The sequence below is a fragment of the Triticum aestivum genome, chromosome 2B, assembly GCF_018294505.1.
Source record: "Triticum aestivum cultivar Chinese Spring chromosome 2B, IWGSC CS RefSeq v2.1, whole genome shotgun sequence".
Classification (NCBI taxonomy): domain Eukaryota; kingdom Viridiplantae; phylum Streptophyta; class Magnoliopsida; order Poales; family Poaceae; genus Triticum; species Triticum aestivum.
This window is the reverse complement of record NC_057798.1, coordinates 737,327,723-737,344,580: the sequence shown is the minus strand read 5'-3', so window position 1 is coordinate 737,344,580 and position 16,858 is coordinate 737,327,723. Positions and strand designations below refer to the sequence as shown.

The following is a 16,858-nucleotide window of genomic DNA, read 5'->3' as shown; positions in this document are numbered from 1 at the left end:
GAGGCCAGCGATGGGAGATGATGTGGCTGCTCCAGTGATGCTCTCCCCCTCTCCTACTTTTGTCCCTCTGTCGATCGTCGGGGAGGAGCCAGTGTCGTCTATCGCGACTGCCACCGGCGTGCACCACATGCTCGACGAAATGTCCCAAAGGTATAAAATCCTCCTTTCTCTCATTTTTTCTTTCTTTATCACAAATTCAATTTGTTGAATGCAATTTGGTGTGATGTATGACTATGTTATTCAATTTTGGTGTATGGGATGTCGATGATGGAACTTTTTTGCAGTACACCAATGTTGCAACTCAAGAACTTGTCTCTCATGAAACCCCCTCTCATGAATACAAAACACTATGGGAGGAGCCCCATTTTAACATGGTCTAAACAAGGATTTTTTATGCAACTCTGAAGGGAATAATGGGGACCTACCAAGTTGATGAAGACAAGTTGCTACATTTAGCATGGAAGAAATTTGGTCTTGGTGTGTTCATCGGTAGTGAGCAACAAATGAACACTTATTGGATGTGTAGCAAAGATTTCTTCAGTGCATGCAACACTAGTGGCAATGATAGATTGGTTGTTTCTCTCCCCCATCGACGGTCAACAATATGCGCGGATCGTAAACAATGGTCAGCATGCTTGTCACATGTTAAGTGCAGGAACCCAAGTGGTCTAAATGCAGATTCCAAGGTGATTGTTTGCTCAAATTCATCAATTGTTTTCTTCATGTCTTGTATGTATACGTGGCTAACTTGTTTTCATAGTTGTGGTATGTACCTCATGATTTCTCAATCTTTGTTCAAGGGAATAGGGAAGAAAGGCTCGTCAAAGAAAGGAAGAACATTCACTTTGCACCATTGTTGGTCAGCTTGAACATGAGGTGAAGTGGAAGAATCGCGACACATTGGAAGCTCCTAGGAAGAACTACAAGAGCTTGGGAGATGTAACAATAGTTGAAGGTGATGATGATGATGATGCGTCATTTTAAGATGAAGGAAAAAGAAGCTCCACTCCAAACTCAGTTGCTTCTACGAAAAGGCCCAGCGGAAGAAAGAATGCCAAATAAAAGGGGCACGAAGACTGGAAACAATGGTATGAAGGAATCATTGGACGCCATCATGCAAGAAAATAGATAGCAAAATAAAGAAAATTTATGAAGAACGAAGAAAATTTAGGAGAGAATGGAGGCTAACAAATGAAGGGCGACGGACAAGGAGAGGAGGGTTGTGGCCGAGGAGAGGAACATGGTGGTGGAGGAGAGAAAGCTAGCCATGGTAGAAGTAATCCATTTATTGGAACAAGAGCAAAATTAATGTTCATGGATCCAAATGGTTTCAATGAGAAGCTAAAAGCATACATTGAACTTTGTTGAGACCAAGTGTTGGTGATGCAGTTGATGAGCAAGCTGGGAGGAGGCATGGGGGTGGCGGCATGGTAGGACACATGGGAGGAGGCATGTGAGGATTCATGGTGCCATGAGTGGGGCATGGGAGGACTCACGGATGTCATGGGAGGCGACATGGGTCCCATGGGTGGTGCCATGGGAGGAGGCTTGGATGCCAATGGTGCCAATGAAGAGGAGGCAACCCATGGAGATGCAAGCACAAGTGATGGCAATGGAGACAATGATTATGGTGTGTTTGTATGAATTATGCTTTTGTTTGTGTTTGTGTTGCACAATGCCTATCATTTATATTTGTTACATGTTGTTGATTGAATGTGGTGATCTTGCCAAGTTTAAATTCTATCCATAGTTCATGTTTTATACCTCCTGGGACGCAGGTCTGCCCAATGGACGGACGCAATTTCATTTGGGACTATAGCGAGTTGGCGACATCAATTTATAAGGTCAGCGGTTCTACAGCGTCCTGGCCTCATCTGATCCTAAGCTCGTAGTGTATAATGCGCCCTACCTAGCGGGACATACCCTTTGGTTCTTGTGTGTATATACACCTTTGTTGAAGTTTATTTTTAATAAACTTGACTTTCTTTTGCACAGTATATAAATTTTCGCAACAAATACCCAGCGTTGAATTTATGAAAAAAAATTATTTGCTATTGTAGGTCACTATTCACACTATTTCGGCTGAAAATTTTGTTTTTTGTAAAAGAAACGGTGTTTTTCTTTTTGTGGATTTTTTTTCTTATACAAGTACAATGGAAGGTCAACTTTATTTCAGAAATATATTCAGAATTTTTTTACTTTTCATTTACTTACTAATTTTTTAACCAAAAGTTCCCCTTCCCTACCTGGCTAATGTCTACTCCTAATAGAGCAGTTGGTGAATAGTCCGCCGGTTATTTTTTGCTGGTTTTTTTCGTCTCACCACTTTCGTTGGTTTTATTTCGCTGGTTTTATTCGTCTCCCTCCCACCTGCCTTTTCGCTTCACCACCCACATAAACCCATCAGATTAGTTACCATATATTCGTGCTTGATCTGGCAGGTGTCGATTCAATTTAATCATGTAAATATTTGATAATTAAGAATTCCAAAATAATACCATATACAGAAGATCACCTTCCAAACAAATCGCCTCCCTCTCTGATTTATTTCTCCCACCGATCTCCTTCCATACTAATAAAGTACGCATTACATTCCTAACGAATAGAGAAAATAAAAAAAAGAACCCCCCACCCGCACGACCCCGCCCACGCCTCCAGTGCGCCGCCATCCGCCACCATGTTGCTACGCGCCACCCCCTGTTGGAAATATGCCCTAGAGGCAATAATAAAAGGATTATTATTATATTTCTTTGTTCATGATAATTGTCTTTTATTCATGCTATAATTGTATTATCCGGAAATCGTAATACACGTGTGAATACTTAGACCACAATACATCCCTAGTAAGCCTCTAGTTGACTAGCTCGTTGGTCAACAGATAGTCATGGTTTCCTGACTATGGACATTAGATGTCGTTGACAACGGGATCACATCATTAGGAGAATGATGTGATGGACAGGACCCAATCCTAAGCACAGCACAAGATCATGTAGTTCGTTTTGCTAGAGCTTTTCCAATGTCAAGTATCTCTTCCTTAGACCATGAGACCGTGTAACTCCCGGATACCGTAGGAGTGCTTTGGGTGTACCAAACGTCACAACGTAACTGGATGACTATAAAGGTGCACTACAGGTATCTCCGAAAGTGTCTGTTGGGTTGACACAGATCGAGACTGGGATTTGTCACTCCGTATGACGGAGAGGTATCTCTGGGCCCACTCGGTAATGCATCATCATAATGAGCTCAAAGTGACCAAGTGTTTGGTCACGGGATCATGCATTACGATACGAGTAAAGTGACTTGCCGGTAACAAGACTTAACGAGGTATTGGGATACCGACGATCGAGTCTCGGGCATGTAACGTACCGATTGACAAAGGGAATAGTATACGGGGTTGCTTGAATCCTCGACATCGTGGTTCATCCGATGAGATCATCGAGGAGTATGTGGGAGCCAACATGGGTATCCAGATCCCGCTATTGGTTATTGACCGGAGAGCCGTCTCGGTCATGTCTGCATGTCTCCCGAACTCGTAGGGTCTACACACTTAAGGTTCGGTGACGCTAGGGTTGTATGAATATGAGTATGCAGCAAACCGAATGTTGTCCGGAGTCCTGGATGAGATCCCGGACGTCACGAGGAGTTCCGGAATGGTCCGGAGGTAAAGAATTATATATAGAAAGTGTTGTTTCGGCCATCGGGAAAGTTTCGGGGTCACCCGGTATTGTATCGGGACCACCCGAAGGGTCCCGGGGGTCCACCGGGTGGGGCCACCTATCTCGGAGGGCCCCGTGGGCTGAAGTGGGAGGGGAACCAGCCCCTAGTGGGCTGGTGCACCCCCCCCCCCCCGGGCCCCCCTGCGCCTAGGGTTGGAAACCCTAGGTGGGGGGCACGCCCCACTAGCCTTGGGGGGCACTCCACCCCCCTGGCCGCCGCCCCTCTGGGAGATTGGATCTCCCAGGGCCGGCGCCCCCCTGGGGGTCTATATAAAGGAGGGCAAGGGGGAGGGAAGCCGCACCCTGTGTCTTGGCGCCTCCCTCCCCCTGCTACACCTCGTCCTCCTCCTGCAGCAGCTTGGCGAAGCCCTGCCGGAGTTCTGCTGCATCCATCACCACGCCGTTGTGCTGCTGGATCATCATCAACCTCTCCTTCCCCCTTGCTGGATCAAGAAGGAGGAGACGTCATCCGGTCCGTATGTGTGTTGAACGCGGAGGTGTTGTCCGTCCAACACTTGGTCATCGGTGATTTGGATCACGGCGAGTACGACTACATCATCATCGTTCTCTTGAACGCTTCCGCACGTGATCTACAAGTGGTATGTAGATGCAATATCTCTCCCATGACTTGTTGCTTAGATGAACTCATAGATGGATCTTGGTGAAACCGTAGGAAAAATTTAAATTTTGTGCAACCTTCCCCAACAGTGCCATCATGAGCTAGGTCTATGCGTAGTTCTCTATTGCACGAGTAGAACACAATTTTGTTGTGGGCGTAGATCTTGTCAACTTGCTTGCCGCTACTAGTCTTTTCTTGCTTCAGCGGTATTGTGGGATGAAGCGGCCCGGACCGACCTTACACGTACGCTTACGTGAGACAGGTTCCACCGACTGACATGCACTAGTTGCATAAGGTGGCTAGCGGGTGTCTGTCTCTCCTACTTTAGTTGGAGCGGATTCGACGAAAAGGGTCCTTATGAAGGGTAAATAGAAGTTGACAAAATCACGTTGTAGTTATTCGTAGGTAAGAAAATGTTCTTGCTAGAACCCAATTGCAGCCACGTAAAAGATGCAACAACAATTAGAGGACGTCTAACTTGTTTTTGCAGCAATTGTCATGTGATGTGATATGGCCAGAAGTTGTGATGAATGATGGATGATATATTGTGATGTATGAGATCATGTTCTTGTAATAGGAATCACGACTTGCATGTCGATGAGTATGACAACCGGCAGAAGCCATAGGAGTTGTCTTTATTTTTTGTATGACCTGCGTGTCATTGAAGAACGCCATGTAAATTACTTTACTTTATTGCTAAACGCGTTAGCCATAGAAGTAGAAGTAGTCGTTGGCGTGACAACTTCATGAAGACACGATGATGGAGATCATGGTGTCATGCCGGTGACGAAGATGATCATGGAGCCCCGAAGATGGAGATCGAAGGAGCTATATGATATTGGCCATATCATGTCACTACTTTATATAATTGCATGTGATGTCTATTATGTTTATACATCTTGTTTACTTAGAATGACGGTAGTAAATAAGATGATCCCTTATAATAATTTCAAGAAAGTGTTCCCCCTAACTGTGCGCTGTTGCTAAAGTTCGTCGTTTCGAAGCACCACGTGATGATCGGGTGTGATAGATCCTTACGTTCACATACAACGGGTGTAAGACAGTTTTACACATGCAGAAACACTTAGGGTTAACTTGACGAGCCTAGCATGTACAGACATGGCCTCGGAATACAAGAGACCGAAAGATCGAACATGAGTCGTATGGAAGATATAATCAACATGGAGATGTTCACCGATGATGACTAGTCCGTCTCACGTGATGATCGGACACGGCCTAGTCGACTCGGATCGTGTAACACTTAGATGACTAGAGGGATGTCAATCTGAGTGGGAGTTCATTAAATAATTTGATTAGATGAACTTAATTATCATGAACTTAGTTTAAAGTCTTTGCAAAAAAATATGTCTTGTAGATCAAATGGCCAACGCTCATGTCAACATGAACTTCAACGCGTTCCTAGAGAAAACCAAGCTGAAAGATGATGGCAGCAACTATTCGGACTGGGTCTGGAACCTGAGGATCATCCTCATAGCAGCCAAGAAAGATTATGTCCTAGAAGCACCGCTAGGTGAAGCACCCATCCCAGAGAACCAAGATGTTATGAACACTTGGCAGTCACGTGCTGATGATTACTCCCTCGTTCAGTGCGGCATGCTTTACAGCTTAGAACCGGGGCTCCAAAAGCGTTTTGAGCGACACGGAGCATATGAGATGTTCGAGGAGCTGAAAATGGTTTTTCAAGCTCATGCCCGGGTCGAGAGATATGAAGTCTCCGACAAGTTCTATAGTTGTAAGATGGAGGAAAACAGTTCTGTCAGTGAGCACATACTCAAAATGTCTGGGTTGCACAACCGCCTGTCCCAGCTGGAGATCAACCTCCCGGACGAGGCGGTCATTGACAGAATCCTTCAGTCGCTCCCACCGAGCTACAAGAGCTTTGTGTTGAACTACAATATGCAGGGGATAGTGAAGACCATTCCTGAAGTATTTTCAATGCTGAAGTCAGCAGAGGTTGAAATCAAGAAAGAACATCAAGTGTTGATGGTCAATAAGACCACTAAGTTCAAGAAAGGCAAGGGTAAGAAGAACTTCAAGAAGGACGGCAAAGATGTTGCCGCGCCCGGTAAGCCAGTTGCTGGGAAGAAGTCAAAGAATGGACCCAAGCCTGAGACTGAGTGCTTTTATTGCAAAGGGAAGGGTCACTGGAAGCGGAACTGCCCCAAATACTTAGCGGACAAGAAGGCCGGCAACACTGAAGGTATATTTGATATACATGTAATTGATGTGTACCTTACCAGTACTGGTAGTAACTCCTGGGTATTTGATACCGGTGTCGTTGCTCATATTTGTAACTCACAGCAGGAGCTGTGGAATAAGCGGAGACTGGCGAAGGACGAGGTGACGATGCGCGTCGGGAATGGTTCCAAGGTTGATGTGATCGCCGTCGGCACGCTACCTCTACATTTACCCACGGGATTAGTTTTAAACCTCAATAATTGTTATTTAGTGCCAAGTTTGAGCATGAACATTGTATCTGGATCTCGTTTGATGCGAGATGGCTACTCATTTAAATCCGAGAATAATGGTTGTTCTACTTATATGAGAGATATGTTTTATGGTCATGCCCCGATGGTCAATGGTTTATTCTTAATGAATCTCGAACGTAATGTTACACATATTCATAGTGTGAATACCAAAAGATGTGAAGTTGATAACGATAGTCCCACATACTTGTGGCACTGCCGCCTTGGTCACATTGGTGTCAAGCGCATGAAGAAGCTCCATGCTGATGGACTTTTAGAGTCTCTCGATTATGAATCATTTGACACATGCGAACCATGCCTCATGGGCAAAATGACCAAGACTCCGTTCTCCAGAACAATGGAGCGAGCAACCAACTTATTGGAAATCATACATACCGATGTGTGCGGTCCAATGAGCGTTGAGGCTCGCGGAGGATATCGTTATGTTCTCACTCTCACTGATGACTTGAATAGATATGGGTATGTCTACTTGATGAAACACAAGTCTAAGACCTTTGAAAAGTTCAAGGAATTTCAGAATGAGGTAAAGAATCAACGTGACCGAAAGATAAAGTTCCTACGATCAGATCGTGGAGGAGAATATTTAAGTCACGAATTTGGTACACACTTAAGGAAATGTGGAATCGTTTCACAACTCACGCCGCCTAGAACACCTCAGCGTAACGGTGTGTCCGAACATCGTAATCGCACTCTATTGGATATGGTGCGATCTATGATGTCTCTTACCGATTTACCGCTATCATTTTGGGGATACGCTCTAGAGACAGCTACATTCACTTTAAATAGGGCACCGTCTAAATCCGTTAAGACGACACCGTATGAATTATGGTTTGGGAAGAAACCTAAGCTGTCGTTTCGAAAAGTTTGGGGATGCGATGCTTATGTCAAGAAGCTACAACCTGAAAAGCTCGAACCCAAGTCGGAAAAATGCATCTTCATAGGATACCCTAAGGAAACCATTGGGTACACCTTCTACTTAAGATCCGAGGGTAAGATCTTTGTTGCCAAGAACAGATCCTTTCTGGAAAAGGAGTTTCTCTCGAAAGGAGTAAGTGGGAGGAAAGTAGAACTCGATGAAGTACTACCTCTTGAACCGGAAAGTAGTGCAGCTCAGGAAAATGTTCCTGTGGTGCCTACACCGACTGGAGAGGAAATTAATGATGATGATCAAGGTACTTCGGATCAAGTTGCTACTGAACTTCGTAGGTCCACAAGGACACGTTCCACACCAGAGTGGTATGGCAACCCTGTCCTGGAAATCATGTTGTTAGACAACGGTGAACCTTCGAACTATGAAGAAGCGATGGCGGGCCCAGATTCCAATAAATGGCTTGAAGCCATGAAATCCAAGATAGAATCCATGTATGAAAACAAAGTATGGACTTTGACAGACTTTCCCGATGATCGGCGAGCGATAGAAAACAAATGGATCTTTAAGAAGAAGACGGACGCGGATGGTAATGTCACCATCTATAAAGCTCGACTTGTCGCTAAGGGTTATCGGCAAGTTCAAGGGATTGACTACGATGAGACTTTCTCTCCTGTAGCAAAGCTTAAGTCCGTCCGAATCATGTTAGCAATTGCCGCATACTATGATTATGAGATATGGCAGATGGACGTCAAAACGACATTCCTTAACGGTTATCTTAAGGAAGAGCTGTATATGATGCAGCCGGAAGGTTTTGTCGATCCTAAGAATGCTAACAAAGTATGCAAGCTCTAGCGATCCATTTATGGGCTGGTGCAAGCATCTCGGAGTTGGAACATTCGCTTTGATGAGATGATCAAAGCGTTTGGGTTTATGCAGACTTATGGAGAAGCCTGCGTTTACAAGAAAGTGAGTGGGAGCTCTGTAGCATTTGTCATATTATATGTAGATGACATACTTTTGATGGGAAATGATATAGAATTCTTGGACAGCATTAAGGCCTACTTGAATAAGTGTTTTTCAATGAAGGACCTCGGAGAAGCTGCTTACATATTAGGCATCAAGATCTATAGGGATAGATCGAGACGCCTCATAGGTCTTTCACAAAGCACATACCTTGATAAGATTTTGAAGAAGTTCAAAATGGATCAGTCCAAGAAAGGGTTCTTGCCTGTATTGCAAGGTGTGACATTGAGCTCGGCTCAATGCCCGACCAAGGCAAAAGATAAAGAAGAGATGAGCGTCATCCCCTATGCCTCAGCCATAGGATCTATTATGTATGCCATGTTGTGTACCAGACCTGATGTAAACCTTGCCGTAAGTTTGGTAGGAAGGTACCAAAGTAATCCCGGCAAGGAACACTGGACAACGGTCAAGAATATCCTGGAGTACCTGAAAAGGACAAAGGACATGTTTCTCGTTTATGGAGGTGACGAAGAGCTCGTCGTAAAGGGTTACGTCGACGCTAGCTTTGACACAGATCTGGATGACTCTAAGTCACAAACCGGATACGTGTATATGTTGAATGGTGGGGCAGTAAGCTGGTGCAGCTGCAAGTAGAGCGTCGTGGCGGGATCTACATGTGAAGCGGAGTACATGGCAGCCTCGGAGGCAGTGCATGAAGCAATTTGGGTGAAGGATTTCATCACCGACCTAGGAGTCATACCCAATGCGTCGGGGCTGATCAAACTCTTCTGTGACAACACTGGAGCTATTGCCCTTGCCAAGGAGCCCAGGTTTCGCAAGAAGACCAGGCACATCAAGCGTCGTTTCAACTCCATCCGTGAAAATGTTCAAGATGGAGACATAGATATTTGCAAACTACATACGAATCTGAATGTCGCAGATCCGCTGACTAAACCTCTTCCGCGACCAAAACATGATCAACACCAGAACTCTATGGGTGTTCGATTCATCACAATGTAACTAGATTATTGATTCTAGTGCAAGTGGGAGACTGTTGGAAATATGCCCTAGAGGCAATAATAAAAGGATTATTATTATATTTCTTTGTTCATGATAATTGTCTTTTATTCATGCTATAATTGTATTATCCGGAAATCGTAATACACGTGTGAATACTTAGACCACAATATGTCCCTAGTAAGCCTCTAGTTGACTAGCTCGTTGGTCAACAGATAGTCATGGTTTCTTGACTATGGACATTAGATGTCGTTGACAACGGGATCACATCATTAGGAGAATGATGTGATGGACAGGACCCAATCCTAAGCATAGCACAAGATCGTGTAGTTTGTTTTGCTAGAGCTTTTCCAATGTCAAGTATCTCTTCCTTAGACCATGAGATCATGTAACTCCCGGATACCGTAGGAGTGCTTTGGGTGTACCAAACGTCACAACGTAACTGGATGACTATAAAGGTGCACTACAGGTATCTCCGAAAGTGTCTGTTAGGTTGACATGGATCGAGACTGGGATTTGTCACTCCGTATGACGGAGAGGTATCTCTGGGCCCACTCGGTTATGCATCATCATAATGAGCTCAAAGTGACCAAGTGTTTGGTCACGGGATCATGCATTACGGTACGAGTAAAGTGACTTTCCGGTAATGAGACTGAACGAGGTATTGGGATACCGACGATCGAATCTCGGGCATGTAACGTGCCGATTGAAAAAGGGAATAGTATACGGGGTTGCTTGAATCCTCGACATCGTGGTTCATCTGATGAGATCATCGAGGAGTATGTGGGAGCCAACATGGGTATCCAGATCCCACTATTGGTTATTGACCAGAGAGCCGTCTCGGTCATGTCTGCATGTCTTCCGAACCCGTAGGGTCTACACACTTAAGGTTCGGTGACGCTAGGGTTGTATGAATATGAGTATGCAGCAAACCGAATGTTTTTCGGAGCCCCGGATGAGATGCCGGACATCACGAGGAGTTCCGGAATGGTCTGGAGGTAAAGAATTATATATAGGAAGTGCTGTTTCGGCCATCGGGAAAGTTTCGGGGTCACCCGGTATTGTACCGGGACCACCGAAAGGGTCCCGGGGGTCCACCGGGTGGGGCCACCTATCCCGGAGGGCCCCGTGGGCTGAAGTGGGAGGGGAACCAGCCCCTAGTGGGCTGGTGCGCCCCCCCTGGGCCCCCCTAGGTGGGGGGCGCGCCCCACTAGCCTTGGGGGGCACTCCACCCCCCTGGCCGCCGCCCCCTTGGGAGATTGGATCTCCCAGGGCCGGCGCCCCCCCTAGGGGCCTATATAAAGGAGGGCAAGGGGGAGGGCAGCCGCACCCTGTGTCTTGGCGCCTCCCTCCCCCTGCTACACCTCGTCCTCCTCCCGCAGCAGCTTGGCGAAGCCCTGCCGGAGTTCTGCTGCATCCACCACCACGCCGTTGTGCTGCTAGATCATCATCAACCTCTCCTTCCCCCTTGCTGGATCAAGAAGGAGGAGACGACATCCGCTCCGTACGTGTGTTGAATGCGGAGGTGCTGTCCATTCAGCATTTGGTCCTCGGTGATTTGGATCACATCGAGTACGACTACATCATCACCGTTCTCTTGAACGCTTCCGCACGCGATCTACAAGTGGTATGTAGATGCAATCTCTCTCCCATGACTCGCTGCTTAGATGAACTCATAGATGGATCTTGGTGAAACCGTAGGAAAAAATTTAATTTTCTGCAACGTTCCCCAACACCCCCCACCTCCAGTGCGCTGCCTCCAGTGCCCCGCCACCCACCGCCAGCTGCTGCGCGCCGCCGGGCGCGGCGACGGCGATCTCCGGCCAGATCCGGCTGAGGAGGCGAGTAGGTGTCGGATCCTGTTCCGGGGACGGTGTGGAGATGATCTAGGAGGCGCGGGAGGAGGTCCAGTGGCGGGGCTTGAACTCCAAGTTCTTGGCGGCGGCGTTCCTCGCCGGTTCCGAGCGAGCGAGCTCCGACAGATTCTGCGTCTTGCGGTGATGGTCGTGTTATCTCTGCAGCGGCAGTGGCGAGTCGGCGACACACAACTGGCGTCGTGCTCCGTAGGTCAGATTCTCTCATCCCTCACCCTGGGATACCCTAATCTCTCTCTGTGTGTGTGTGTGTGTGTGTGTGTGTGTGTGTGTTTGTCTCTGTGTGTGTGCAAGGGATCTTAATTAATTGTTTGCTTGGAGTTTAGGATCCAAGTACGCCCCTCTCTGTGGTGTTCACTGATTTCTTGGAGCAACAACGTGTTGTTGGAGTTGCCGAAGCATTAGGTCGAAGGAAAGATGACAATGAAGGACACACAGACGAGTGTGAGTGGTGATGGCAGCAAGGTTACCGGCAGGTATGCATGCATTAACTGACTGTACAGTGTTTCTGTGTGATGCTACTGGTTTTAATGTTTGTACTGTGATGCCACTGGCAGTTTAAATAAATCTGCTATCATTTGGGATGTGAGTGGTCACAACTTGTTGTGCTCTGGTGTTCGGCTCAAAATTGCTTTTGGGAATGATTCCTCTGAATAGACTACTTATGCTTGACATTTTACTTTTGTTATTTCTATTTGTAACTCAATTTTGGTATCCTGTCAAATTAACAATACTTTTTCTGGATATGGTAGTTGAGAATAGTTATGGTATATGGCGGAGTTAGCCCATCCTCACCAATGACTCTTCCTCTGGGATTTGCTGAACTAGAGTTAGTAATGGGGGTATTGCAGACTGTTTTGAATTATGGGGCTATTGCAGACTTTAGAAGCTGAATTAAATTTTTGTGCAATTGGAAAAGGTGTATACAACTTGAATTTATTAGGTAGTATAGGAGAGATATGAAATTTTAAAAGTGTCGGTCAGATTTGTGTGTTGTTTTGGGTAGTATTCAGTTTTATTCCATCTTAGAGGCCAGTAATGCACATGTGATATTATCTACATTATTCAGTTTATACGTCTTCCCATATTGCAATGGTTGTATTTTGCTAAATTGCCCATCTACTTACTGGAATTCTCACAAATAGAAGTGCAGTCAGAAGGTAAAAAGGATGGTATGGTATGTCTCCATTCACATGGTACTGAACTGTTAGTGATGCTTTGTGTTATTCTGCAGACTTTAATTTAGTTTCTATGGTTTTCTTTTTATGTTCATAGACGAGAGTATAGTCTGAAGGGAAAAAATGATATGCTCTCAAGTCTCAAGGGTGTGCAAGAACAGTGAGATTTATATTACTGAACTTATTGTTAACAGTTTGTTATTTTGCAGACTTGCTCTCAGTTTTTATTTACATGTAAAGATAACCAATTGGAAATTTTAAATTTTAAATTTACATTTAACTTATTTTGTGAAATAACATCATGTCGTTCAGATAATTTGATTTCCGTCTATGATATTCTTTGGCTTTAGTATATCTTAGGACAAAGTTGTCAGAAGTTCTATGCTTCATAACCAAAACATAATCTCTCTTTTGTTATTTGATTTGCATCATGATGTGTGCCCATATGTTCCCCTGTCACTTAAAAAAAATTAATGCCCGATGCAACGCACGTGCATATACCTATCATGACAAATAAACCTCATCATGAAAGCATTTATGTACCTATTTAATTTGTGATGGCAGGGTGGCGCCGGGAACGGGGATCGGTGGTGCTGCTGTCGGTGTTGCGGTACAAGGAAGGATGCGGGACAGGACGGCCATCCGTGTGAGGCAGTCGGCGACGAGGGTTTGTGGCATCAGGAGGAGCGCCTGCGACACCTCCAGATTCAAGGTGTTGGCCCGCAACACCTTCAGATATTTTAATCTATGTGGTCAAACGTGATCGCTTGTTTGCCTTTTGTTTGAAGTATTTAACACTCCAAATATATGACATGTTAAACTATTTGCTCCGTATGTAGTCCGCGTTAGAATCTCGAAAAAGACTTATATTTAGGAGTGGAGGGAGTATATAGCACCTGTATAAAAACGCTTTCAGGTGTTATCTATCGTTTGTGATGCAGTGCAAAACTGTTGTATATTCTTAAACCACCTTCTTTTATTTTGTGCATCAGATGAGTCAGTATAGGTCATTGAATTACATTTTTTTATCTAAATACATTGCAATTAAAGTGAAATTCAATTTTTCTACACATCTGAAATTTGACATGCATTATGTTTATATACGCAATAAGTAAGTTTTTAAAAAGCCCGTGCCAATTGAGTAAGTCTTATTGGCGGGGAAAATAGGCTATGTGTGTGTGTGTGTTAGAGAGAGAGGGAGAGAGAGGGAGAAAGAGGGAGGGAGGAGAGTGTGTGTGTGAGGATTTGATGGTAAAAAAGATCGCCAATGTCGTAATATTGAACTCTTAAAGTTAATATGACCCCGTTGCAACACACGTATGTTCTTCTAGTAAGTATAGTAGTACATAGTAGTACAGTGGCGGAACCAGAGGGTGTGCCGGGTGTGCCGTGGCACACCCAGAAAATCTGGGATTTTTTATATATATAGAAAATTTGGCTGTTGACTATTGACTATTGAGCCCAGACCCACCTCATCTTCTCGGGCTCCACTGTGAGCGAGCGAGCGAGAGGCACACGCGCACAACCGCATCTTGCTCGGCCGCCGCCGCCGCTCCCCGCCTCCGCCCAGTCGCTCCCAGCTCGCGCTCGGCCACCGCCGCTGGGCTCTCGCGCATGGAGGCCGCCGCTGGATATCCTTCGGTCGCGGCCATCGACCGTCGCGCCTCCCCTGCCGAGGCGCCGTCGAGCTGACCTGGACCAGACGGCCGCCGCCGCTCCAGTCTCCGGAGGATCTGCTCCCGCCTCCCGACGCTCTCCTCTCCTCCGGTCCTTCCCGCTCCACCGCTCCCTGGCCCGGTCGTGGTCTCGTGGGTGAGTTTTGACGGCAACCTCCCCTACAACTCTGAACATATGCTTAATTTTTGTCTGAACAACAAGCATAGTGCGCTCATGTTTGTCTGAACAACAAGCATAGTGCCTCCCCTACAGTTCTCTCAAATTGAATCTTGCATATATATAGCAAACTGATGCTTGATTGCTTCTGCTCTGAACATATGCTTGCTGAAAATCATATGTTTGCAAACTGGTGTATTTCGGATGCTGACATTATGTTCTAATTGTAGAACTGAAGATGAAGAGGAATGGTGACATTAAGTCTTTTTTCCGGAATTATGAGGCAAAAACAAGAAAGGTTGCAGCCGAAGAGCAACCTGAACCTGATATTGATCCACCTCCAGTCCATTCGGATGCAGAGATTGGCATTGATATTGATCCACCTCCAGTCTATTCCGATGCAGATATTGACATTGATATTGATGATGAAGCGCCACGGCGACCATCACCCCAACATCCACATGCAAGGTCCTATAATATTCAAAGGCTTCCACTTGATCCAGGGGAAAGGATTCCTATTTCAGATTATGATGTTAATGGTCAAGACGAAGTTCGGAGACGGTACATTGCAAAGAATGCAGTCCAACCATATGCACACAACTTTGAAGTCAAGAAAATGTATGGTAAAAATCGACACTTCAACTTTGTTTGGTTTGAGAACTACAAATGGCTAGAATATAGTGTCAAATATGAGGCTACATTTTGCTTTGTGTGTTATTTGTTCAAAGGCAAATCGAATGGGGGGCCTAAGGGTGATGCCTTTGTTAAAGGTGGTTGGAAAAATTGGTATAAGCCTGATGCATTAGACAAACATGAGGGTGGTATTAACAGTATTCACAACAAAGCTCAAGAGATCATCATTTGACTCCTAGTCAAATGCGTGGGCAAGGATATGATGGGGCAAGCAACATGAAAGGGGAGATTAATGGGTTGAAAACATTGATCATGAATGAGTCACCCTCTGCCTATTACATCCATTGTTTGGACATCAACTTCAGTTGGTTCTTATAGCCGTGGCTAAGGAAAATGAACCATGTTTGTGGTTCTTTGATCATGTTTCTTACTTGCTCAATATTGTTGGAGTTTCTTGTAAGCGCCATGACATGCTTCGAGATGTTAGAGCTCAAAAGGTTTTGGAAGCACTTGAAATGGGTGAGATTGAAAGTGGAAGTGGGCTAAATCAAGAGATGGGACTAGCTAGACCCGGCGATACTCGTTGGGGTTCTCATTTTAAAACCATTATGCACATTGTTAGCATGTATTCCACAATCCTTGAAGTACTTGATGCTATTGGAAAAGATCCTTCACAAAAACATGACTGGACAAGAATACGTGGAGTTGCTCAAGCCATTGAATCATTTGACTTTGTTTTCAATCTTCACTTGATGCTTGTTATTCTTGGCTATACAAATGAGTTGTCCAAATCTTTGCAAAAGAGAGATCAAGATATTGTTAATGCAATGACACTTGTTAGTTTGGCAAAGAGTAGAATGCAACACTTGTGGTCTCATGGTTGGAAAGAATTTCTTGCAAAGCTAACCTTATTTTGCAACAAACATGGCATTCAAGTTCCTTTGTAGGAGGATACTTATGAGCATCATGGAAGATCACGTCGGTATTATGAATTACAAACAAATGATGATCGTTATAGAAGAGAGGTATATCTTGGTGTCATTGATCAAACCATTCAAGAACTTGACAATCGGTTTGATGAGGTTAATACGGAGTTGCTTATTTGCATGTCGGCTTTGAATCCAATCAACTCATTTGCTTCTTATGATGCACTCAAGGTAATGAGACTTGCTGAATTCTATCCCATGGACATATCAAGCACAGATTTGATAAGGCTAGAATTTCAACTTACTACTTTCATTGATGATATGAGACAAGATGATAGGTTTAGAAATGCAAGTAATATTGGTGAGCTCTCTATTATGCTTGTTGCAACAAAGAAGCATGTTCTTTATGATTTGGTCTACTTACTCATCAAATTGATATTGATTTTATCGGTGGCGACGGCGAGTGTTGAAAGAGTATTTTTAGCTATGAATCTAGTGAAAAGTAAGTTGAGGACTACTATGAGTGATGATCGCTTGAATGATTGCTTGGTGACGTTTATTGAACGAGATGTGTTCATGAAAGTAAGTGAAGATGACATAGTTGATGCTTTCATGGCAATGCAAAAACGTAGAGTTACCTAGTGATGTAATTTTTCTACTTGTGCTTCTTTTGTGTAAGACTATTCGTATTGTAATTTCGCATATTTAAGATATATTTTAT

General features: G+C 44.8%; 1 protein-coding gene across 1 annotated transcript; it reads left to right on the top strand.

The window, feature by feature from the left end:
• Positions 1 to 10: 10 nt before the first annotated feature.
• On the top strand, positions 11 to 16,052 carry LOC123039520 (uncharacterized). Its single transcript, XM_044462656.1, has 4 exons — positions 11 to 150; positions 13,310 to 13,497; positions 14,243 to 14,557; positions 14,809 to 16,052. The coding sequence occupies exons 1-4, from the start codon at positions 11 to 13 to the stop codon at positions 15,441 to 15,443; spliced, it is 1,278 nt and encodes a 425-aa protein (XP_044318591.1). The 3' UTR covers positions 15,444 to 16,052.
• The last annotated feature ends 806 nt before the right edge of the window (positions 16,053 to 16,858 follow it).

Coding starts and splice junctions, on each gene's coding strand:
- LOC123039520 (XM_044462656.1), top strand. CDS start 11: ATGGGAGATGATGTGGCTGCTCCAGTGATGCTCTCCCCCTCTCCTACT. Junction 13,498..14,242: donor CAGATATTTTAATCTATGTG/GTCAAACGTGAT, acceptor CTCCACTGTGAG/CGAGCGAGCGAGAGGCACAC. Junction 14,558..14,808: donor GCCCGGTCGTGGTCTCGTGG/GTGAGTTTTGAC, acceptor TTCTAATTGTAG/AACTGAAGATGAAGAGGAAT.